This window comes from Fukomys damarensis, unplaced genomic scaffold (genome assembly GCF_012274545.1).
Source record: "Fukomys damarensis isolate Sample0158 unplaced genomic scaffold, DMR_v1.0_HiC HiC_scaffold_2, whole genome shotgun sequence".
NCBI lineage: Eukaryota > Metazoa > Chordata > Mammalia > Rodentia > Bathyergidae > Fukomys > Fukomys damarensis.
In genome coordinates, this window is record NW_022900914.1 from 59,878,917 (window position 1) to 59,903,915 (window position 24,999).

The 24,999-nt window shown below is 50.0% G+C and overlaps 1 protein-coding gene and 1 long non-coding RNA gene across 3 annotated transcripts; one reads left to right on the forward strand and one right to left on the reverse strand.

Moving 5' to 3' along the window:
* Positions 1–6,697: 6,697 nt before the first annotated feature.
* On the reverse strand, positions 6,698–15,611 carry Sftpb (surfactant protein B). The gene is made up of 11 exons (XM_033765185.1): positions 15,353–15,611; positions 14,971–15,098; positions 14,626–14,697; positions 14,217–14,342; positions 13,620–13,796; positions 13,326–13,415; positions 10,483–10,666; positions 10,181–10,338; positions 8,967–9,047; positions 8,447–8,526; positions 6,698–6,752 (listed from the first exon to the last, which is right to left on the reverse strand). Exons 1-11 carry the CDS (start codon positions 15,507–15,509, stop codon positions 6,749–6,751), a joined length of 1,257 nt encoding a protein of 418 aa, XP_033621076.1. The 5' UTR covers positions 15,510–15,611; the 3' UTR covers positions 6,698–6,748.
* Positions 13,331–20,967, forward strand: LOC117286543. 2 transcript variants are annotated; one of them, XR_004517731.1, is made up of 4 exons: positions 13,331–13,432; positions 17,750–17,813; positions 18,147–18,414; positions 19,616–20,967. It is a non-coding gene; the product is annotated as an uncharacterized LOC117286543 (long non-coding RNA). The 2 variants fall into 2 exon arrangements; XR_004517736.1 differs by having other exon boundaries at positions 18,186–18,414.
* Positions 20,968–24,999: the final 4,032 nt, after the last annotated feature.

Consider the following 24,999-nt stretch of genomic DNA (forward strand, 5'->3'; position numbering starts at 1 on the left):
TTTTTTTGGTTGCTGTTTTTTGTTTGTTTGTTTGTTTTTCACACAGGGTCTCACTATGTAGTTGAGACTGACTGCTAGCTTAGTGTAGTAGTATAGTCAGTCTGAATTTAGTCAGGAGAGAAACCATGTAGTAATCTGCTCAAGGAAAGTTTAAGTTAAACTATTTTTTTTGTTGCTGTTTTTTGTTTGTTTGTTTGTTTTTCACACAGGGTCTCACTATGTAGTTGAGACTGAACTGGAACTCACTAGACAGCCCAGGCTGGTCTCAAACTTGCAGCAATCCTGCCTCAGCCTTCCAAGTGCTGTGATTACAGGCGTGCACCACCACGCCTGTCTAATAAGTTAAACTTTTTCATGGGGAATTGGCTGGAAATAAGTACACTGAACCCTGAAGAATGTAGGAATAACAGATTGAAGGAGCAGCCACTACTGTAGGTTGCCTTAGAGTGTCTGAGGCTGAGACCCAGGCTCTCTGGAACTTGTTACGAATCTGCTTTGGGCAGGGGACATGGCTCAGTGGTAGAGCATGTGCTTGGTATGTGTGCGGCCCTGGGTTACATCCTCAACATCCTCCCCATCCCCCGAGGGTTCTGCTTTGTAGTGCTTCGAGGAAAGCTGTTTATTCACAAGAAGTGTATTGCTGGAGGCACTGTGCCACAGAACTGATGCCGGAGGGGAGAATGCCAGTGAGGCTGCTGGGTGCCAAGTGTGCTCCAGGATCCAGGCCCTGGCCAGTCAGCAAGCGCTACAGGAGCCTGACAGTGGAGACAGCCACACATGCTGCTTTCAGGTGGAGCACTTCGGAACCAGGAAGCAAAACCCTTTCTTCTGCACTGTCCCTTCAGTGCCGCCTTCTGACAGAGCCCCAGTTCCAGCTGACAAATCTAAAGGCACAGATCCATTTTCATAGAAGTTGGTACTGACAGGCAATGAACTGATAGCTGGCACAGTCCATCCTTGGCAAATTTAGTTTCTATACACGCCTTTCTACATACCTCTGAATTCCCATTAAACAACAAAGACAATAGCTCATGTTTGTGCCTCACAAAATACACCTACCCTTCTTCCCCCAAAATGAGATGCAGTCCCAAGAGCCATTCTGTTGCAACAAGTGTGGAAAAAAAAAAATGGGAGAAGTTTAAAATGGTTAGCATATATAAATCATCACGTGTAACAAACAAATGGAAAATAAACATAGGCAGAAAAGGCAGATCCACATTCAGAATATTTTCCTATTTTTATAAGGATGGATCTCTGCCTCTCTCATAATGGGAGAGGTAATCCTCATTGCAGCCAGCTGGACCCTATGAGGATGGCACTGCAGGGTTAATCTGCTGTTGGTAAACTAGACAGCAGTACTCATCAGGCTAGGAGACGAGTGCAGTCCATTCTGTGTCGATGCCATCCATGACCCGCCCTGCCACTCTGACTCATAGCTTCACTGGGCAAGCACAGAGGCAGGCTGGAGGAAGGCTGCTGATGCCCACAGAGCGTGTAGCCTGTGTACACTGATTATTAAGCGTGTTCTCTGCAGTGGATGCCTTTTGGTGGGCATTCATGTGGCACACGAATATTTTCATGACATACACTCATTTAGGCAGGTGGGTCCTTATACATCTTCCTCATAGTTCCTTTCACCAATCTTTCAGGTTCAGTTCCATTTGAATCCCTGATCACTTAACCAAACTATGGGGAACTCACCATGAATTAGTCTAGACCTATATTTCTGGCCATCATTCATTCTCAAGTACAATGAATCATGAAAGTCTCAAATCTTGGGATGATAGCACTGGTTTTCAGTTAGTTATTGTTTTGTTTCATTGTTTTGAGACAGGATCTGGCTATGTAGTTCAGACTGGCCTTGAACTAATTTGCAGCAATCCTTCAGCCTTCTGAGTGCTGGGATGACAGGCCTGCACCACATGTCTGGCTACACAGATTTGATGAGTGGGGATGAAGTGCTGCAGCTGTCCACTTGAGGGTTGTACTAGCATGTTGTAAAAGCCCATTGTCATCATCATTTTCTTGTTGCTGGGACACAATGCCGGATACCAACAAATTAAAGAAGGAAAAATTTATTTTTGGCTCAAAGTCTGAAACAGTCCAGATTCGGGGCATCAAGGGAGGATGGCATGGCACGGGCATGGCAAAGGAATACTTGCTTACTGTTTGGTAGCAGAGAGAGTCAAGGGAGGAGGTGGGAAGAGATGGAACCTTGCACAGTGACCCATCTCTTGCATTCGGGCCCCAGCTCCTAACAGTAGGCCAGCCATACCATAATCCAGTCACTTCCCAAAGGTCGCACCTGTGATCCCTTGGGGCTTCAGGGGGACATCTATATAAAAACCCTAACCAGAGTTTTCCTCAGTCAGCTGAACTCCCTAGGAGAGACAAGTGGATGGGGTGACAGGAGTTGATGGCAAGGAATCAGCCATCTGCAAGGGCCCTCTGCCATTATCATTTTAATCTATGCTACTGTAGTTTCTGTTTTCAACAGAATGGACCCCTGCATTCTTTCCCTCCTATCTCCAGTTCATGACTGCTTTTTGCCTGAACCAATCTTTTAAAACACAAATCTAAGCATACCTGGCCTCCCTACTTATAAAAGCACTTGTTTGGCTCTTAGGCTCAAGATTGAGATCTTAACTGCTGGTCTCATTTCTCAGAAAGTCTGTGATTGTTCTTGATCCCAGGCTCATAACCTTCAGTCTGTTACTGGGCTGTACTACAAGACACAAAATATCATGAGGGGACCAGCAGTGACGGTGGATACCTTTGTTTATTGCCTAGGGAAAGATATTGTCAATGAACAGTGTGCTCTTTCTCTTCCTTTTTCTCCGTGACCTCTTGTATACTTGTATACCATGTTTACCTCTATAGTCCCTGTACCTAGGGAATTTGTTTTTTTCCCTGTGTTTGCTTGATTAATGCATTTTCCTAACTAGGTCCTTAGTCTAATTCCAAAGGACAGGAACTATTTGTTTTGTGCTCGGTCCTAGGGACATGCTTGACACTTGGGGTCAATCACATTTGTTGAATAATGTGACCATGCTTGGCTTATGTTGTCCTTTTGCATAATTTTGTGTTTATGCTCTCCCAAGATGACAGCAATACATAGTCACTTAAGAGCGGAATGTCCTGGGCTGGGGATTTAGCTCAGTGGTTCCACCGCCCGCCTCACAAGTGCAAGGTCTTGAGTTCAATCCCCAGTACAAAAAACAAAACAAAACAAAAACATAGAGTTTAAGGTCCTTTAGGTAACACATGGTTTGCTTCCACAGTGCTGAGTGGGGTTGGCCTGAATGTACCCACAGACACAATCCCAGCATGCACTTTCTCTTCAGAGACCTGAGACTGTATCTGAATCACAGATAAAGAAGTTCCTGCTAAGCGTGACCTCAAACCCAGAATTTACAAAGGAACAGAGAGAGATATGGGTAACACATTTTAGGTTTAAGATATGTGCTAGGGGAAATTTTGCAACACAAGGCAATAAATAAATGAATATATCTAGCACATTTGTACTGGTAACAATTGGGCAGAGAGCCCAAAGAAACATTTCACAAAGTGAAATATAAGTGGCCAATAAACATGTAGATGATATTTGTTTCTGAACTAAAGATGCAAATTACAACAGCCATAAGAGGTTACTTTTTATACATTGATTAGCAAAGATATGAAAGATTGCTAATACCCAGGTATGGTGAGAATGGAAAAGGCAGTTGTTTACTATGAGGATAGAAACTGGTTCTTGTACAGAGGTAATGCAGGTAATAATAAAAGTACACAAAAAGTGGTGTGTACATTTTGTCCCCAAAGTTTCATATCTTGAAAATGATTCTAAGGAGATAAGACTAAATAGAGATGATGTTACGGAAGGAATTGGCAAGTGACACACAGAGAGGCAGCGGAATGGAAGTAAAATAACAAAAGTTTACTCCTTCGATGGGGATCAATCACACCTAATGGCAGTGCCCTGATCATTTGTGTACTGGCCTACAACTCCCCTGTTTATAGGGTTTTACAGCCTTGATCTCATTCAGGTGGTTACACTGCATTTTCACAATTCACATTGCTTATATTCAAAACATGGTGGTGAGGTAGTTGAATTTCAACCCTGATGTAGCACTTCTTTGGTAGGGGAGGTTACCTTTAAGATTCATTTATCTATTCTAGCCAAGGGGAAGGGGGCATGTTTGGTCAGCAAAGCTAACAATGGTTCTCATGTACAAAACTTCTGAGGGAGACTAGATGCCTCTGGTGTCTGTGTCGGTTAATTCTGAACTAAACAGAGCAAAGGGCAGAAGTTATCTTACATTGTGACATTTTGTAGGGTTTTTGCTATTAAAATGTTCTCTATCAATATAACTAAATAGAGAAGTAAGGATTTTTATTCTTCACAACATTGTTGATAATAGTTGTTGGTTTTTGTTTTTTGTGGTGCTGGGCATCAAACCCAGGGCCTTGTATGCACTCTAGGCAAGTGTTTTATTCACTAAGCCGCACTCGTAGGCCCAATAATAGCTGTCGAAAAAAGGGAAGAGTTGTATCTAGAAAAAAGTGTCATGTAATGCTTAGCAATGATGGTAGATAATCTTTATTTATTACCCTGGAAAGGTTATCATTAAAGGAGCAATCAACGCAGGTTACAAAGCAGTATATGATGTTCCAATCAGCTGTATCTGTTTTTGTATATGTGCACAGAAAGGCTTGGAATGACGTATAATGTCAATAGAGTTGAGTTGTGGACTTGAAATTTCAGTCATTAGTCATAGGACCATTCATGTAATTGTCTTTTCCTCAGTGACTGAACTTACTTAATCTCATTTGCTCCCAAACATAAACTCAGTTTTTTCTTGCTTAATACTCGGGCTCCCTTGAGTCACTAACTGCTGAATCCTCCTCCTCTTTTCCTTGGGGATGATGTATAAATTGCATTCTTGTGAAATATGGTGCTATGCTGTCCTTGATCCCCCAAGTCTGGATGGAGGTGTCACTTGTCTGGATACTGCCTTCTTGTGGCCACATTGCCACGTGTGTCTGATGTCTGCTCATTACGAGGTCGTGAAATCTTTCACTGCTTTGTCCCCAGCCATGGGCTCTCATGTGTCCACTGTCTCATGCAAGCCACAGGATGCTAAACACTTTTCAGGGACCTTCTTTGTCTCGTGGGAAGCTACCTTCTGCCAAGGCTGTCCTCTAATCAGCTGGTCCACTCAATTTTCTTTGAGCGAAGCCTCTTCCCTGTCATTGTCACTCTTTCTGGGGGGGATAGATGACTCCCTGCCTGCAAGCTCTGGCTCTTCATCTTCCCGACCAAGTCGCTGCTGCTTTTTATATAAAACACCAGTTCCTCTCAGAGACCTGGTTTTCGTAATGGAAACAGTGGCTTTTAAATGACAGTCTGCATATACATTTACAAAAGCCTACTGAAGAGTTCAAAGGCAGAGGCCAAGGATTTTTGTCTCACCTTTAGGTCAAGAGCAGGATGGGCAGAAAGCTTGCTGCCTTGTTTTCTGGATGGTGAGGGTAGAGTTGGAGGGAGGGGAAAGCACTGAGAAGCCCCGTGTTGTGTGTCAAAATACACATCCTGATAGAGTTCTCTCCTGGGACTGGCAGGACTGTGGATGATTGCTATTCCTTTTTTGTGTGTAGTTTCTGAATTTTCTGCAATAGTCACATATTCCATGTTGGGGTTTTTTTTTTTTTTGGTTTTTTTTTGGGAGGGTACTGGGGATCAAACTCCGGTCCTTGAGCTTGCAAGGCAGGCCACTGAACTGCTGAGCTAAATCCCCGGCCCTATTTTGTTTTGTTTTGAGACAGGGTCTCACTGTGTAGCTCAGGCTGGCCTTGAACTCACCACACAGCCCAGGCTGGCCTCAAACTTGTGGCGATCCTCCTGCGTCTCCCTCTTAAGCTAGGATTACTGGTGTGCCACCACAATGCCCAACACATATTACTTTTATGTTAAGAAATATGACAAAATTTCTCATAAAGGGATATTTCCATGAATTTTGGTCTTTAGAGCTAAAGGTGTGTATGAGCCAACTTTCCTGTTGCTAAGACACAATACTTAGCATCCACAACTTAAAGGAGCAGTTTAATTTGGCTCACATCCGCAGAGAATCATTCTGTGGTTTGTGGTCCATGGTCAGCTGGCTCCAGCATGGTGGGACGGCGTGGCGGAGCACAGTTGCTTCCCCATGGTGCTGGGGAAGCAAAGCAGGGGAACAGTGCCAGAGAGGAATGGGGTAGGGACCAAATGTGGTACCAAAGGCCATACCACCAAGGGCCACCCAGACACACCAGGGTATGCAGTCCTAATCTGCTAGGAGTCTCTTAATCCAACGAAGTTGACACATCGGGATTAACAGTCATCAGGCGTGTGTGCTTGTTTATTTAGAAGTTTTGGTGGCCTCACGCCATCACAGCTCTCTTTGGGAGAGGATAATGGGTAGGAGGCCCAGCCAGCTGCAGGCAGTTCTGAGGGGAAGGTGACACTCCACTCTGCCAAGTGACAGGGTGAGGTGGGTCCCGGCCCAGCTGGCTCCAGGGTGAGGCTGCAGCTCCTGCCACACCTTAAAATATAATGTCTTCTTTTTTTTGCAGGAGCAAACAGAACTTTATTAGCATGATACAGGCACTGTGTTACGTAGAAACTTGGCATGTGTTGCCCCACCTGAGCTCTGAGCAGTTAAATCATAGGAGAAACAGTCACCACTGGAATTTCATGCAAAGGTTGGCAAATTCACCTTAAAAAAGATTAAAAAAAAAAAAAAAAAAGGAGCTGGGTGTGTTGGTACACGCCTGTAATCCCCAGGAGTTAGGAGGTTGAAGTTGGATCACCTTGAGCTCAAGACCAGTTTGGGCACCCTCCTAAGGAAAACCCAGAAAGAAACCCAGCTGCCCCTTCTTGATTTGCTGGGGATTGAACCCAGAGCTTTGTGCTTGCTATGCAAGTATTCTACCACTGAACTACACACCTAGCCCTTAAAATCTACTTTTTGTATCTTAATCAAGCAACAGCTCTCAAGCAGCCGAACATTTCAAATCCGGACTTTTGACCAGCCTCCTTCCCAGCATGTCGTGTGCACCTCTCCCCACACCAGGGATTTCCTGATTTTTTGAAAAAGCCTTATTTAAGAATTTCAGGTTTACCTTTTACAGTACTTTATGTTCTCAATTTTTATTCTTCGAGGTTTTAATTTTGCAAGCATATTAACAAAAAACCATAACAGTCTCACTTGAGTGCAACGGAGTTGGTAGGAGGCCAGGCTCAGCCTCTCCCCACCACCCTGCTGGAGCAGGGCAGTTTCTCCTCAGCCTGGCCCAAAGGCTTGGGAGCCGGGCCGGATGCTGGTGGGTGTGACTACTCTGGTGCAGCCTCTTCCAGGGTACAGAAGTGGCCCTAGTGCCATGGATAGAGCTGCACAGACAGGGCTGACACATCTGAAGGCGCAGGCTGGGGCTTGTGATTCCCTAGTGTGAGTTTCTATGAGGAAAAGGACCGGGGAGGGCAAGTGTGGACTGTGAGGCTCCTTTTCAGTGAGGGCAGTGGGCCTCGGGCCATAGGTGAGAGCTCAGGAGGGCCAGAGCCCTTGTCACTCAGCCGCTGTGCTTCTCAGGGCTCCAGGGAAGGCCTGACTCCTTCCCCTCTGGGGAAGCGGTAGTCCTGGCTGTGCATGAAGGGAACGGGGTCTCCCTCTTGTCTATAGCCCTGGCTGCTAGAATGTGGCCTGGCTCAGGCACTCACTGAATTTTTGAAAAGTGAATGAACAAATGACTAAATGAAGGCCCTATCAAGGGGGCTGGCTCTGAGCAGATTTATACAGTGGACACAGTTTGCTCTGAAGGCCACTTCAAGACCACTCTTGCTCTGTCCTTCTGTCTCAAGGTCATTTCATGGTCCCCAGGACTGCTCATGGAATCTGCCTCTGAGCCAACCTTCTAGCCCAAGGTGCTACTCTGACCTAGAAGATGAGGATCAAGGTGACAGAAGTGGGTGTCAGGAGGTGGAGTTAGATAGCAGTGCTATTCTTGACATCTGAGGAAGAGACAGCTTTGGACAGTGAGCCTGATTTCCCCTGAGGTTCAGGAAACACTGGCCATCCTTGACCTGAACACAACTGGTCTGGAAGGTAGACAGTCCCAAGGGGGAGGAGGGTGACCAGGGGTCTGAATCAGGTCTGAATGAGGGGCTGGGACAGGGTGAGGAGGAGTCTCTGAGGGGAGGGGAGAGGTCAGGGTCGGAGGAAGGGCTCTTTCCTGATGGTGCCACTAGAGGCCCTCAGGAACCCAGAGCTGTGCCTGAGGAGATAGGATGGGGTGAGATAGGATGCAGCAGCCTCTGCAGAGAGCCCCCATTCCAGCTGGGAATAGGAGTGCCTCCACCCTGACCAGTAAGGACCTGTCCCTCCTCAACCCCCCAACTGGGGCCAGGACTCACCTGGAAGCTGAGCTCTCATCAGAACTCAGGATCTGGAAACACTGGAGAGGGTTGGACCCAGCCTCGCACACCCCCAGCGCCTGCCAGAGGGACAGCATTAGGGCTGCAACTCCCAACTCCCAGCTCTGAGGGGGACACAGAGGCTCCCCAGAAAGGACAGCTCTCATTGTGCCTGCCACCTGGTGGGCACTCTTGGTATGACCTTATCAACTCCTACTGCCATTCCAGCACTACTACATCCACTCTCTGTCCCCTGTCCCCACCCTAGACACACACTGCCAGTAGACACAGTCCCATCCCACAGTGGGCATCACGCCGATCCCATCAGGCTGCCCCTACCCTCCCATGCAGCTCCTTTTCCTTTCTGTGGTGACGGTTTCTCTCCCTGTGACCAAGGTCTTTGCTACATGAAAACATGGAGGGAGCCTCCTAATACCAGGTCCAGGACAGTGAGGGCCCTGAGGGTCACAGGCCAGAGGGGTCAGTGTGGGAGCTTAGGGGAATCCTAGAGGGTTGGTACCTGGCAGGTGGTGCGGACATTCTTGCCTTTGGGCACCAGGGCCAGCAGCTGGGGCAAGTACTGTTCCACAAATTGCTCACACTGAGGAAAAACAGACAGGGTGAGTGGACTCAGGCTTTTCATACCTTGATGTTCTGCCTCTCTGCCTATCAGGGTCATTCTGGGCTCCTCCTGGACCTGTGATGAGGGCCCAGTCATCAGCCCTATGAGCAACTCTGAGTGAAATTAAGACAAATCTGAGGGGCTGCATGGCAGGGTTTCTGTGGAAAAGCCAAGAGCTGTTTCCCTGGAAGAGACTCAGACTCAGTCAGCTTTCCTTCCTCAGGGCATCATCTTACTTCCTCTTCTTTTCCTTTTTTTTTTTTTGAGACAGGGTCTCTCTATGTAGTTCAGGCTGGCCTTGAACTCATCACGTAGCCCAGGATGGCCTCAAATTTGTGGTGATTCCCCTGCCTCAGCATCCTGAGTGCTGACATTATAGTTGTGTGCCACCACACCAAGCTTTTTTTTTTTTTTTTTTTTTTTTAAATTTAGTTTTTGGACTCATTATGTAGCCCAGGCTGGCTTTGAACTTGTGGCCTCCCGAGCCTTAGTGCCAGGATTACAGGTAGGTGTTACCATACCCGGCTCACCATCTTGCTTTCAAAAGGAATTTACTATCATCAACTGAGTATTGGCAGGGCCTCTAAGACCTTCAAGCCCAGCCTACTCCTTTTGTAAGTAGCCTCATCCCAACCAAGTCATACTGTGAGAAGGGTAGGGCAGGGATAGGACCAGGACTCTGGAAAGAAGGCCAGGCTGTTCCTGGCTCCAGCTATCCCTGGCCTTACACTTCTCCTGGTATCTACTGGGCACTGCTATATACCACCCACCACTGGGAAGGCTACCATGGGGCAGAGATCTGGGCCTCAGGCACAGCCAGCACCTCCTGGAGCAGAGGCAGAGAGAGGGCAGCATGAGTCTTTCCAAGATTTGCCACGACTCAGCCATGATGGAGGCCTGCTGGTCCCCAGGTCCCCACAGCCTGAGTCTGGACTGACTCCTGCCCCTCGCAGTCCTGCAGTAGCCTGGCCACATCCTGCTTGGCTGTGTCCGGTGTGCCTGGCCAGGCTCTAGTCCAGCCGCCCTGTGTGTCTCTGGCTCAGCCTTTTCTACCCCTGCCCACCACTGTGGTCAGACCTTGGGTCCCACTTCTCTGTGTGTTCGCCCTGCACCTTTTGCCTGTCCAGCGGGAAACTAAGGCAGGCCTGGCGCATGGCCTGTGGCCTGGCCTGCTCACTGCTGTTCCAGGCCTGCGTGGTCACAGACATGCAGAGGTGGCATTCCGAGTTCTTCGACAGCCATTCTTCTGGCAGGGACAGCACTGGGAGGACTAGAGAGAAAAAGGGTCGAAGCTATCCTGTGGAAATGTCCTGCTCCTACCCTACCTGCACTTCACCGGGGGGACAGGGAGCAGGAGAAGGTCAGGCACGGCAGGGAGGAGGAGGTGGGCAGGAGCGGGTGGCAGCAGGCTCACCTGGGCCGGCGCTGTTCTCCATGGAGCACCGGAGGACGAGGCCGCATACCAGCTGGGGCAGCATGCGGCTCATGAGTGCATCCAGCAGGAGGACTGTGTAGCGTTCCGCCAAGCACTGGCAGATGCCACCCGCCACCAGGGGCACCACGTGGCACACCTGGGCCACAGCCACAGCCAGCACACCCTGGGGCAGGGGTGGAGAGAGGGCAGATGGGACCTTCCCTTGGCAAGGCTCCTCTTTGTGCCCAGCACCTGCTGTATACTTTGTTTATTTTGGAGACAGGATCTCACTATGCAGCCCAGGCTGCCTCATACTGGCAGTGATCGTCCTGCCTCAGCCTCTGGAATGCTGGCATTATGGGTGTGCACCACCATACTTGGCTCATCGTGGCACTTTTGTACATTCACCCTTGTTCCTTCCAGCAGGGACAGAGGCCTGTTGCTTGCAGATAAGGACACGGAAGGGCAGGGAGACTAGAGGACTAGAGGATGTCAGACACACCAGAAGTTGCTGACTGGCCGCAGCAGCTGGCAGCGGACCCAGGTCTGGCTGCCCAGGCTCTAGGCTCCCTGGCATTGGCACAGCTGGGCCAGAGCTGGAAGCAACAGCCAAGTCTACTCCTTCTGACCCAGGGCTCCCTCTACATCTCATGGCCCAGAAGAATGACAGGTGGCTCCTACTTTTGGCTGCTGGAGCCAACGTGTCCCTGGTTCCGGGAAAGCCAGCAGTTTCCCTGCCTCGCCCCAGTTCCATCAAAACCTCCAAGCCAGAGGACAGCAGAGAGGCAGCAAGCATGTGGCTTCGTCCCTCCAGCCTTCATCCCTCCCAACATGTGTCGGGCTGGTCCTGCGCCAGGGCTGGAGCAAGGCGGCGCTCAGCAGCACATGCTCCTTTAGGGTTCATGTCACCCCTGCTTGATACCCACAATGGTCTCCTCTCCTGCTGCGACATCAAAACCCGGGCTGTCACTAGTGCGCAGTCCCAGCCGCCCTCCTCCTCCCCTTGGGGAACAGCTTCTCGGCGATGTGGGCAGGACTTGCTGCTCTGCTTCACTGTCTCCCATTGTCCCCAGAACCTGCTCCCTTTGGGCTTCTTATTTTTTGCTTTGAGACAGGGTCTTACTGTGCAGTTCGGGCTGGCCCTGACCTCTCAGAGATCCTTCTGCCTCAGCCTCCAAAGCACCACCAAGCCCAGCTCCTGTCTCCACCGCTGCCTCCAAACAGCTCTCAGGTCACCAACAACCTCTTTCTTGCCACACCCTCTGGTCATCTCTCACGTTGCCTGATCGCCGGCAGCTTTGGCCCACGTGAATGCCCCAGCTCCGAACACCTTCCCCGGGCTTCTGTGTTACCGCGCCATAGTTCCCCACCTCATAGCTACCCCTCTTGCTGCTGCTCCCCTGTGCCTGCCCGCGCCTCCTGCTGTGCCTGTCCACAGGTGCCTGACCCGTGCTGTGCTCGAGCTGGTCTGTAGCTAATGATGCGCAGCAGATCGCTGGTGTGGCCCCGTCCCCAGGGCTTGATGTCTGGCCCCCCACTTGACTTCTCTCCTCCTGGGTGTGGCACAGGCAACTCCAGGTTGACACAGCCCAGAGAGAACTCTCTGCTTACCCTCTTGAACCTCATTCTTCTCAAATGCCCTACCTCTGCTGGGGGTGCCCAGAGACCCAGAGTCTATAGGGGTCATCAGGATTCGTCTGCTGTCCTCACTCCCCAATCCCATTGATCACCAAGTCCAGCCAAGCCCACCTTCCCATGTGTCCGCCCTCTCAGCTCCACCCCTGCCCCACACCTCGCCTACCAATAGGAATCTCCTATTAATCTCGCTTTCATCCTTGCCCCTCACCTGCCCAGTCTGCCCTGCAAACAGAAGGAGCCATCTTCCCCCGCTTGAAATGCTGCAATAGCTGTAAACTGCATTCAGAACAAAACAGTGTTTCTTTTTTATTTTCCTTTTTGTAATACTGCAGACTGAATCCAGGACCTTGCATGCTAGGCAAGCACTCTACCACTGAGCTACATCCCCAGCCCTTCTCATTTTGATCCAGGCCCATGGCCCATCACAGCCTTGTTGTCCCTGGGTCTCAGCTGAACTGTCACCTTCTCAGGGGCTCTCCCGGACCCACCGGCTTCACCCCCATCACTGTCTGTCACCTTGTCCCATGTGACCCTCTGCTCTGGCACGGTCTCGGGCAGAGCAGCGATCTCGTCCAGGGCTGTGGATGCTCAGTGACCAGGTGTCCTGTGGGATCCCACTTGGGCAGGGCAGAGGGGCTCCCTGGGCAAAGGCCACTGCAGATCGGGGGCCCAGAGACCCAGATGTGCTGGACACGGGCAGCAATGGGAAATCTACCTGTGGAAAGGCTCTTTTGGAGACATTAAAGCACCTCCTCTGTATAATGGATGTCAGGAAATGGGAAGCGAGTGTTCAGATGGGAAGGGGACCAGGGGAGGAGGGAGGGAGAAAGGAAGGAAGGGACAAGAAAGAAGTGAAAATAGAAGGAAAAAAATGGAAACAAAGCTTCTGTACATGGGGAGGGGAGGGGGCTGAAGGGTAGAAATGGGATAAAATAAAATAAAATGTACAAAATAAATAAATAAATATTTTAAAGAGCATTTCTTCTTCAGAGTCACCTGGACTCCTCAACCAGGGACAGAGTCCAGGCTCATCTGGTCTTACACGCTGGCACCTGGCCCATGCCTGGCACAGCAAGGCCTCAGTGCTCACTGAGTGAACTCTGGGCTGGAGCCTCAGGGCGCCCTGGGAGGTCACAGTGCGCCAGCCCTGACGGTGGGAGCTGGAGCGGGGAGGGGAGGTGTGGGGCGCCTGCTGAATACCTCACCTTGGGAATCATGGCTTGGACCCGCTTGAGCAGCGTTCTGCAGAGCCAGCAGAAGGGCAGCGGGATGGGGAACTGCTGCTCGGAGAGATCCTGCGGGACGGAATGAGGTAGGAGCTGGGCCTGGCTAGAGAGGCGATGGTGTCCTCACAGGCCAGATCTCCACCTCTGCTTCTCACCCTTCTCATTTAGGCCAGGCTGGAGCTTCAGGTCCCTTCTGGCACTGCCTCTCCCGGGACCCAAGTGTGCCTGGCTCCCAGTTGCCCTTCTACCCTCTGGCCACGGGGGCTACCTCACCTGGGTGTGAGGCCCAGGCCACACTGAGAGGTCCCTCTGCAGTCTGGGGAACACCAGCTTGTCCGGCAGAGGCTCTGACAGAGAGTAAGGCAGAGGGTCCCGCGTCCCTGGCTCCGTCTCTGGCTCCAGCTGCCCGCGTCCACACAGGCCAAGGTTCTGGCAGATGTACTTTGGGGTCTAGGAACAGTGCAAGTGCGGGGCCATCAGAGGCCCCTGGGATGAGGGCCACTGTCTTTGGGTGTGGAGTGGAGGGGGACAGGAGGGGGACGTGGTGGGGGACAAAAGGCAGAGGCCAAGTCATGTGGGGACTTGGGGTAGCTTTGTAAGGGTGTGTGTGATGAGCATGGGCACCGGTATGAGAGTAAGTGTGAGCGTGTGTGCCCTCGGGTTGGAACTGCTGACCTGGTGGGCACTTGGTTTCCTGGGCCAGTTGTGGGCAGGGTGAGTGTGTGTGTCTGTCTGGGGTGTCGTGCCTGTGTCTAATTGGTATGGGGCACATGTGCATGTGTGTGTAACTGCTGCACACACGTCATTCTGGTCCTAGAGTGCTTGTGATCTGTGCAGGTAGGCAGGTGGGCTCAGGCTGGGAACCCTCACAGTGTGGTTCTGGAAGTAGTCGATGATCAGAGGGAAGCCAGCTTCTAGCATGCGGTAGCACCGGGGCACAAGCAGCTTCAAAGGGAGGACGTCGCACTCATGCTCCAGGAATTTCCGAATGGTTTTCTGGGGGAACAGGGGGGACGTCAGCCTGGTCTGTGCCTGACCCTCTCCCTTGATGCCAGGCTGCCAACAGTGTGGACTGGCACTTGGATTAAGAGTGTCACGGGTCACTCTTAGCTGGGCGCATGGAGGACCTCTCCTGCTTCAGCCGGACACCTGTGGTGAGCTTACTCCCAGGACCTGGACCTGGCCAGGAGCAGATTGGAGTCCCAGGCCCCACCTGTCCCTCTGCTCTGTCCCTCATCTATTGTTCCCCAAACTTCAGCCAGGATCTTGGCTTCATCACCTGCAAAATGGCCTCCTTAGCCACCTTTGTGAGGATGCGGACGATGTCCTCACATTCTTGGCACAGGTCATCCTAGAGGGGGGCCAGGTGGAGGCAAGTTAGCGGGGCCTTCTCGGGCACAGGCTGATCGGGCTGTCCAAGGGGTGAGCAGCTGCCCACCACACTGTCCTCCCCACCCACCCCCATCCCGTTTGGTGTCATCTTAGTCCATCCATCCTACCTTATCCAATGCTGGTCATTGTTTTATCCATCTCCTCTGTTCACCCATCCCACTCCTCCTCTGTGGGGGCTACCATCTCTTCAGGCCCACACAGAGCCCATCCAGTGCCCTTGGGTGGTACTCACAGCTCTCACGTATCCCCAGACTTCTTGTAGACAGTGTCCCAGGGCTCTGCACTGCACTGCTTGCTCCAGGCTTTGGCACCAGAACTTGGGACCCTGGGTACAGGCCAGGGATGAGGCGGTCCAGAGAGCTAAAGTTTGGGGCCAGAGCAACGTTAGTCAGGATCCAGACGAGGCAGCTTGATTTCACCCAGCCCCAAATTCAGTTTGCTGGAAATGCAAACACATAAGAGCTCTGGGTTTTCTGCCCCAGTTCCTGCCAGCAGTGTGACCTCTGAGCCTCAGATGACTTTAAAATGAGCATTATGTGCGAACCTGGGGTGACTGGGCACAGAGCTCTGTGCGTGGTGAAGATACCTCTGAGAGGGAGGCCAGGGCAACTCACCAGCAACAGCACCACATAGCGTGGGCAGCAGAAGCAGCCAGGGCAGAAGGTGTGACTTGGCCATGACACCGCTGCAGCTGGGTGCCCAGGGCGCCCAGGGTCTCTTATAGCTGGGGCAGGGCTCCATGGAGCCTGTGACCTCAGTGTTTGCCTTCATCCTGGAGAGCCCTCCAGGTGCTTTGGTCCCACCTCTTCTCAGCAGACACCCCTGCCGCCCTCCACTGCCTGGCGGTTGGCCTGTCTCACTCACTTAGCCATTGCCCTAACTCCCAAGGGCCAGAACTTGCGGCTCCCTTCCATCAGAGAGCTTGGTCCCAAATCTCGGGGTGGTGGGAGGTAAACTGAGGCAGGGCCAGGGTTGGGGAGCAGCCAGGGTGATTTCCCCCTGGCCGCACCCAACATCTCCTGGCCTCCTTTGCTCTTGAGCAATGCTCTTAAGAGCTTCCTGCCTGGCTCTTGATCCAGGCTGAGCACAGGAAGGGCAAACCTGGGACCCTCTGGAGCTCCTCCTGCCACTTCCTTGCCTTTTCTCCTCCTAGAAAAATCCTCTGCTTCTATGGACACGTGGTTGACATTTGTCAGAAAAGTGTTTGTAAAATAACAAGAGAACAAAGTGCCCTGAAAGTCTGACAGGGATGTGAGTGACAGCTGAGATCACGGTGGCCCCGAATGACTCTCAGCTCTATCAGAGGCTGCTGCCCTCATCTTCTTGGGACAGCTGATGGTTCAGGAGGAATGGTCCTGTGAGGCTGCAGAGCTCTCAGGCCAGGTCCCCACTGGGCAGGGCACATGGAACCCATAGCCTGTGGAATGCAGGCGCTGTTGGGGTGGAGGGAATGAGCAGTCACACACGGTCACCACTCTGGTGATGGTGAGCTGGACCCTGTCTCCACTGGGGGCTCCCAGGCCTCCATGTGGCAGGAAGCGCCCCAGAGCTCAAGGGCAAGGAGCAAAGGAGAGAGTCTTGTGATGCAAGCAAGGGGACGCAAGTGGTAAAGTGACACACACTCAGGGTCACTCAAGGATTCATACAGTTTCTGTTGGCCTCAAGCCTTGGTCACTATGACAAACACAGCTGCCACCGTGGGAGTTAGCCGAGAGTGTACAAATGTGTGACCAAAGACGGGGAACCCAGTGACTTCCATGGAGGCTAGGGATGGGGGAGCTGGAATGGGTGTGTGATTTAGCATGCAGTAATTTCAGGAGCCACAGGCCGGGGCATAACTCAGCAGGACAGTGTGCGTGTGGCATGCGGGAGGCACTGGGTCCAGTACCCAGCACCCAAACCACAAACCCCAACAACAAAAGCAATGAGCAATGCCGGGACAGGTTTGGATACAATCAGGGCAGGCTGAGCAGGGCAGTGGGATTTACGAGTGGCACCACCAGGGTTATGATGGTCTGGGTCATCCAACCACCAGGCTCCCGGCTTCACATAGCTGTGCTTCCTTCCCCCTCACGTCACTGTGCAGAGCGGGTCAGCTCTGGATCGGAAAGCAGAGGTCCACACAGCCATTCAGGGGCTCAGGCCCCTCCCTTTGCTTCTCAGAGGGCTCCAAACCCTCCCTGCATCCCCTGCGTCTGGACGTGGGAGAAAGGGCAAAAGAGGTTGAGGGGGAGTTTTGGGATCTGGCCTAGAGTGGTGTCAGCCACCTCTGCCCTCTGACTTTCGCCACAGGGCTCCACGGCAGGCTAGAAAATGCCGCATTCCCACGTACTAGCAGGAGCTGGGGGCCGTACACTGTTTCAGACCCTCCCTGTGGATGCAGAGCCTTGTGCTTGGCGGGAGTTTCTAGATAGTGGGTCTGTGGCTTCCTTCAGGCCCTCAAAATGGAACCTCTAGACTGTTGAGAGCTGCTATCTGAGAGCACCAATAAAGGAAATACCCCCAGGTAGCTGTCCCAGCCCTGGCAGGGTGGTGGTGGTGGTGGTGAGGGTATCCTGGCTCACAGGGACAGCCCCTGGTTCTGTGCTCTGAAGAATGTGTCCTGTAAAGTCTCTGATTGGAATGGGGCTCTCATGAGATGCAGCTCCAGGACAGCCTATTTGGATCTGCTCACACAGGAGGGTGTCGCCTGGCCATCTTCTCACTGTAAATGAATAAAGAAACATTCTAAAGAAAAAAAGAAAAGAAGCTGCACATGGTGGAACACACCAGTAATCGCAGCACTGTGGGAGGCTGAAGCAGGAGGATTTCTAGTTTAATCCCAGCCTGGGCAATTTACCAAGACCTTGTCTCAGAATGAAAAATAAAAGATGAAGCTTAGTGCAAAGGCTCTGGGTTTGATCCCAAGTCCTGAAAAAGAAAGAAAGAAGAAAAAAAGAAAAGTAGAAAGGAAAGGGAGGACTCTTCTGATAGCAGGGCTGCGAATTTGATCAATTTGTGTGTATTTGCAGGAGAAGGCTCCCCTCAGCGGTCATAGTGGAAAATCTCATTTCTATTTGATCATGGACAACCCAGGTATGAGACTAGGGAGAGCTGGAAGCTGATATGAAAGAGATCAGCGGAGGGTTTTATATTAAGAATCTGTTTTACATTCTTTGTATGAGCAAAGAGGCTGCAAACTCTTTTCTGTTCTTTGTGGGGCATTTTGAGCTGCCTTTCCCTGGCAGTGCTTGGTCCTAGGACTGTCTTCCTCACCCATGCCCACTCTTGGATTTGTTTTGTCAGCAGCAATTCTACATATTTTGGGAAAATCATTTCACAATTAAATTATGCTTAGGCCTAGTTCTCCTGACTACAGGCCAGCTATGGCCTGTTGAGATATGACTCCAGTTTTGCCTCCGATCACAGCAAAAACCTCAATGGTCCCTTGATGCTGTGATGTTCCAGGGCAGCTGAAGACATCCCAGGGAGGAGCAGATTCCTGATCAACATGCGTTCCTCTGACCTAGGATCTTCCTGGAAAGTTCCTCACTGTTCTAGGATTGTTGAGGCTGCCCTCTGAGTCATCTGTTACTCCAGATATACTGATATACCCAACGAAGGTGGGGCAAGCTTGGGGACTTTCGTCTCTGCTGCCCGGAGCAGCATCGATCAGGTCCAAAGCACAGCTTCTTCTGTAAGTCTCATTTTCTTCCTTTGTTAATTTCGCCTGTGCTGTCATGGCTCACTGAAGGAGTTCTAGTAGCATCCCCTTCCCTGTCCCTACATGTTTGAGCAACATTTCTGCTTTGGAGGCAGCACCGGTGGGAAATCCAAGGTGAATGCCACCTTGGAAGGTCTTGTGACAGACTTCCTGAGCCCAGTGTCTCACGTTTGTCTTTCAAAAAAAAGAGGCTCCACTAGAGGAGAGCAGAGGACGGGGCCTTGACCTGAAACTTTGAGCTCACAGAGAGCTTTAACTCCCTCACTCATCTGACTAAAACATGGCCGATGAGTTGGGAGTAGGGAGGGCAGCGGTCACTGCCCTGGTGGGCTTACATTTATGGGGACACCAGCCAGGCCTGGGAAGGAGAGACTCCAGCGAGGATGGCTAAGTGGAGATCTGAGGACCAGAGGAGTTGACCTGATAACTTGGCCCAAGTAGAGGCAACCACTTCAGCAAAGCTCCAGGAGAAGAGAGCACATGGGCCTGATCCATGGATGATTTCTTCCTATTTGATGGAGGAAGCAATGGAGGCACACTTCCCAAGTTGTGGGGCCAGCCCTAAATCTCCACCTCCCCAGTGTCGTGTCAGGGGTGAGCATCTCTGCTCTGCTACTCCCCTGGGACGAGCAGCTAGCGGGGATCGTAAATTCAGCACCAGTAACGAATTAATGGGGCAGGGTTCTAGCAAGGAAGATCCTTTATTTGTAAGGAGGAAAAAGCAGAGAACAGAAAGCTGCCCTGAAGAGGTGACAGGGGGCTCCAGAAAGATGGATTCCCATGGGCCCTTTGTCTCCTGCTCCTTAAATTAGATTTTAAGGCCCCTTCCCTACCAGGCGGACACCAAGAATTTGCTACAATCAGATTTGCTTATTGGGCTCAGATCCAGTTTTGCTTATCACCTCTCCCTTTTGTTCCCTCCAGTAAAGTTTTAACTCTTTCTAGTCAGGATTATCTAGGAAACCGAATGAGCTCTTATTCTACTCTTTCCCTGTCTATAAACCCCTTCCCCCTACACAAGCAGCCCCAAGGCTCTGGACCTGAGCTTCTGTGGCTAACAGGATCAGCCCCTTTGCTCCTTTTGTCTCCCCAAGCTCACTGGAGTCTCACAGACACCTGATGGGGTGAGTTGGCAATGTTGGCTTCGATCTTCACATCCTCCTTCCTCTTGTAGGTTGAATTATGTCTCCCTAGAAGATGTGCTGGAGCCCTAACCCCTGGGATCTGTGGATTTTTTTGAGAAGAGCCTGCAGATGTAATGGAGTGGGGTTGCGGTCATAGAGGGAGCCCGCATCGGCGGACTGGTGCCCTTATGAGAAGGAAGTTTGGACACAGAGAAGGTACTGTGTGACAATGGAGGCAGAAACTGGAGTGAGGCAGCTGCAAGCAACGGAGCTCCTGGGGTCAGAGGAAGGGCTGGAAGCTGGGAAGAGGCAAAGGAGATTCCTCCCTCGAGCCTGCAGAGGGAGCGTGGGCCTGGGGACAGTGACTGCAGACTTCTGTCTCTAGCAGAGGCCCTCCTGTTGTTTTCAGCCACCCACTTTGTGGTGCTGTGCTAGGACAGCCCTAGGAAACTGGCACAGCTGCCCGCCGTGTGTTCAGCCCATCCCCTCCCTCCTTCCGCATGCCAGCAAGTGAGCCCATACTTTCCAGACCCAAAGTGAGCCCTGCAAACAGCCAGCTCAGTTCCTGGCATTGTTGTTGTGTGCTGTGGTGGAAGAGGTCTGACCACAGCATAGGCTCCGGACTCTGCATCTTAATGAAGAACAGGCTTTGAGAAGTGGGTGATGCTAGGTTCCAGTGTCATCTCTGCTATCATCTGTCAGAGGCCCCTGTCGTCAGGGCTCTGGCTGAATCTCCTCTGCTTACGCTTCCTGGAGAGAGTGCCCTTTTCCTATACCTCTACCTGGTCATTCCCTGCAGGAAGGAAATGTTCCTGTCATGGCCGATCCTCAGAATCCAACAGGGTCCTGGGGACATCGTGGCTGCTTAACCAACTGATTTTTTTCTCCCTTTCTTGCTAGTGGAACTAAGCTTTTATTCAGGTTCTGGAGGTGCAGAGAGCTGATTCTGTGTCCTAGCCCGGAGATGTACCATGCAAATAGGCTAAGTCATCCCTCCTTGCTGGTAATTGCTTTGGTTCTGGTTCTACCCCTGATGAAAGTCTTCAGGATTCAGTATGTGGGGGAAACATCTCAAAAATGTCTGCATCCTGGTTAAAAGAGGCAGGTGGGAAAAAAAACCCTTTTTCTCCTTTTTGACTTCCTGTCCGAAGATGTGATATTGGAGCCATGGTAGCCATTCTGCTCCAAGAAGGAGGAGTTTAGAGAAGCACAGAGAAGAAGTTCAGAGCCCTAACATGGCCAAGATGCTGATTTAACTAACTTTGAACCAATCCTGTATTATTTGTACAATTACTAGCCAGATATTCTGTTATGTGTAGCCTTAATCATCTTAACCAAAGGTAGAAGAAAGAAAAGAGAAAAGAAAATCAGAAAGAAAGGAAGGATAAGGAGAAAAAAAGGGAGGGAGAAAGAGGAGAAAGTCTATTTTTTCCTTTTTTTTTGGTATGGGGGATGGAAGTCAGGACCTCGTGCTTGTGAGGCAGGCAGTAGAACCACTGAGCTAAATCCCAGGCCCTTTCCATTCTTTTTATGCAGATTAACCTTCATATTCTCCAAGAAAGTCTCCCAGTTCCCCCCACTGCTTTCTCCTCCTAGGGGAATAAAGGGATTTGCAAAGTGTTAACTAGAGCTGCTGTTTGTTGGATAAATTTGAGGAGAGGTTTGGTGGCAAGGTGGGGAGATTTTTATTCCATGAATATTGAGTGTCCCGCAAGCTGTTGCCAGGGATTGAGACCTCACACTCTTAGTCTTGGAATACTGCCCAGGCCCTCACTAGTGCCAAGCACTATTCCCAGAGGTTGTGTGCACAGTGCTCTCTGTGGAGCTCAGACCTGCTGTGGAGACCAGCATGGCTATAGCTAGGGTTGTTTTGATGACAAGGAACCTCCCCTGGACAGGCTCCCTTTGCCGATCTGAGAAAGTGTATGGTTTAGGGGTCCTTTGATTACAAGCAACACAAGTCTCATTTCATTTTGGTATAAATTAAAAAGGTCTTTTCAAGCCAGGTGTAGTAGTGTAGGCCTGTAATCCCAGCACTTGGAGCATTGAGGTTCAAAGCCAACCTGGGCTATGTAGCGAGTTCAAGGCCAGCTTGGTCTACGTCTACAGACCCTATCTCAAAACAAAACAAAACAGAACAAAATGGTCTTTTCTTGGCCCAAACAATAAAGCAGTCCACCAATAGCTCCAGGAACAGAATGGTGAGGCAGTATGTAGCATTAACGCAGCTCCAGTCTTGTTTCTTTGAAATTCTTGGTTCTTCCCTCCTTTATATATTAAAATTGGTTTTGGTCTGACTTCCTTCTTGGCAGTAGAAATGGCTTCATGGGGCAACCTTTCCTTTTCACAGTGGGATATTCAGAGGGAGAGAGAGCTCCTTTGGCAGCCTCTTTCCCTGGAGTTCCCTTGGAAAGAGAGAGGAACCTTCTCTCCCAAAAGTCCCATCCATAGTTTCTCAGTACTCATTGGCTAGTTCTTAGGGGTCATGTGACCACCCTTGATCCAATCACTGTGTCCAGGGAGCAGAACATTTTGATTGACTGACACCAAGTAAGGCACACCTCCTGGGGCTGAAGTGGGTTCCAGCCTACCCTATTCTGGGCTGGTGGTGGTGGGAGAGGGAAATGGATGCTGGTTACCCAGGGGGCAGGCCTGTCATCAGGGTTCATCTCAAGCAGGTAAAAGGGACCTCCCCCCAGGGGCCAAATATGGGCTGATTTGAGAATCAAAATAGATGATAAGAATAATTGATTTATAACTCATCAAGCAAATTAGAATCTATATGTTCACTTAGATAATGAATAAATAAGGAAAAAGGAAAAGTGCAATATTCCAATCAAATGCCAATGAATACAGACACAGTCACAAAGTTTATCCCCCCAAAATACTTACTCATTTGATATTAGTTAATACACCCCTTATTAGGTAATGCGATTAGAGAAACCTGGCACACAGATGACGAAGGTTAGTGTCACCACTAATGGATCATGGCCTTCATGACATAGTACTCTGAGAGGACCATAACTCCACTGTTGTGCTGTTCCTGCCAAATATGTATAAATCAAAGGGAACACCAGACAAACCCAGACTGACATTTTACACAGTAGTGGATTTGTAGTCTTCAAAAATGTCAAGATCATAAAAGACAAGGAAGGATGGATGAATTGCTCAATGGAAGCAACTAAGGAGACACGACAACTATTCATGACACATGATATTGCTCTGAATCTGGATCAATACAGGACATAATTGGGGCAATGTCTACATTGTGACTGCAGTCCCTGATGACAATATCCTGGCAGTGATTTCCAGACTCTGATGGCTGTACTTGTGGCATATGGCAATGTCTCTCCTGTTAAGAAATACATATTAACATTTTTTGTTTTTGTTCTGAGGGAGAGGGTTGAGATAGGATCTCTATGTAGTTCAGGCTGGTCTTGAACTCTCTGTGTAGCCCAGGCTGGCCTGGAATTTGAAGAGAGCATCCTGCCTCAGCCTCCCGAGTGCTGGGATTATAGCCCTGCACCACGATGCTCAGATCACACTAACATATTAAAGGGATACTGGGTCATCACTACATAATTCAGAAACATGTTAATATGTTTGTATAAGGGTAGTATAATGAGGCACATACCACATACCTGTGGTGAAATTCTAACAGTGGAGAATCTGGTTTAAGAGTAAACAGGTGCACTTTTGCAAATGTAAATTTTCTCAAAATTTGAAATTATTTAAAAATCTGAGTAAAATGACTCACAGCATTTTGATCTTAAATGGATGGTGGTGACATTTTCTACGATGGCAATGACACTGGGATGTGTCTTATTGTTGGGAGCAATTCTACATAATTTTTGGGAAAAATCATTTCACAATTAAAATTATAGGATTTAGCTCAGGGGATTTAGCTCAGTGTGCTGCAGCCTGCCTTGCAAGCACAAGGTGCAGAATTTGAGCCCTGGTACCAATAAATAAATAAAAATAAACAAATACAATAAAAGATAAAATTGTGATTAGGCCTAGTTTTCCTGCCTACAGGCCAGCTATGGCATATTGAGACAACTAAGTTTTTGTCTCTGGTTACAGCTAAAACTGATGCTGTGATGCTCCAGGGCAGGATTACACCAGCTGAAGTCGTCCAGGGGAGGAACAAAATGTTCACCTGTTACGTCTGTTACTCCCAAGTACCAAATAAAGGTGTGGCAAGCTCAGAGCAGCATTGATCAGGCCTAAAACTCAGCTTCTTCTCCCAGTCTCATTTTTCTATAATTTCTGTCTAATGAATTAATTCGCCTTGTGCTGTCACGACTTGTAAGAGACTAGGACTTACTGAGAGCTTCTAGTAACATCCCCTTTCCCTGTTCCCTACATCTCATCACTTTCCTGGTCACTTGGAACGAGTATCTGAGGAGGAGAGCTTTACTTCAGCTCATGTTTTCAGTCCATGGTCTGCTAGCTCCAAGGTAGGAACAGGACAGCAGAGAGGCCAAGAGGAGGAAAAGCTGATCACGTCATGGCACCCAAAAAGCAGAGAGTAAAAGAAAGAGCCAGGGAGGGAGATGTTCCCTTCCAGGTCACACCCCTAGTGACCTGTCCGCTCTGTCCAGACTCTGTTTCCCAACAGCAAGTCAATTATAGCACCCTCCATGTTCTAGTCACCTTCCAAAAGCCCCACCTGAGCCCACGAGGCTCTTGGAGGACATCTAGATATATACCATAACATTCTACCCCAAAGACTCATGTACCTTTCCTTATGCAAAATGCAAATAGACCACTGCAAAGGGTTGCCTAAGTCTTACTTTTATTATTATTATTACTATTATTTGGTTTTTTGAGGCAGACTGTCGCTATGTAGTTCAGACTGGCCTTGAACTCACTATGTAGCACAGGCTGGCTTCAGACTTGAAGTGATCCTTCTGCCTCAGCTTCTGAGTGCACCACCACACCTGGCCCCTAAATCTCAATAGTTCCAGCACTACTGAAAAGTCCAAGTCCAAAGTATCCTGTGAGACTCAAGGCAAACTCTTAGTTGTAAAGAACAAAATAAAGTTACACACTGCTGACATACAACGACACAAGTTAAATTTTCCCATCCCAAAAGAGAGGAACAGGGAGATGGAAAGGAGCTGGACCAATGCAAAATTGAAACCCTGCAGGGCAAATCTTAAATCTGTAGATACCTTCCTGGCACCCTGAACAAAGACATGAACTCCAAACAGCGTGGATGGCCCTGCCTCCGTGGCACTGCCAGTTCTAGTCTGTCTTAGCCGCCTTCTTATCACTGCCACACGACACCTGACACGCACACCTCAAAGGAGGACAAGTTTATTTTGGCTCACATTTTTAGTCCATAGTCCACTAGTTTCAAGGCAGGACAGCACGGAAGAGGAGCATAGTGGAGGAAAAGCTGCTGATGCCATGATGGCCAGGAAGCAGA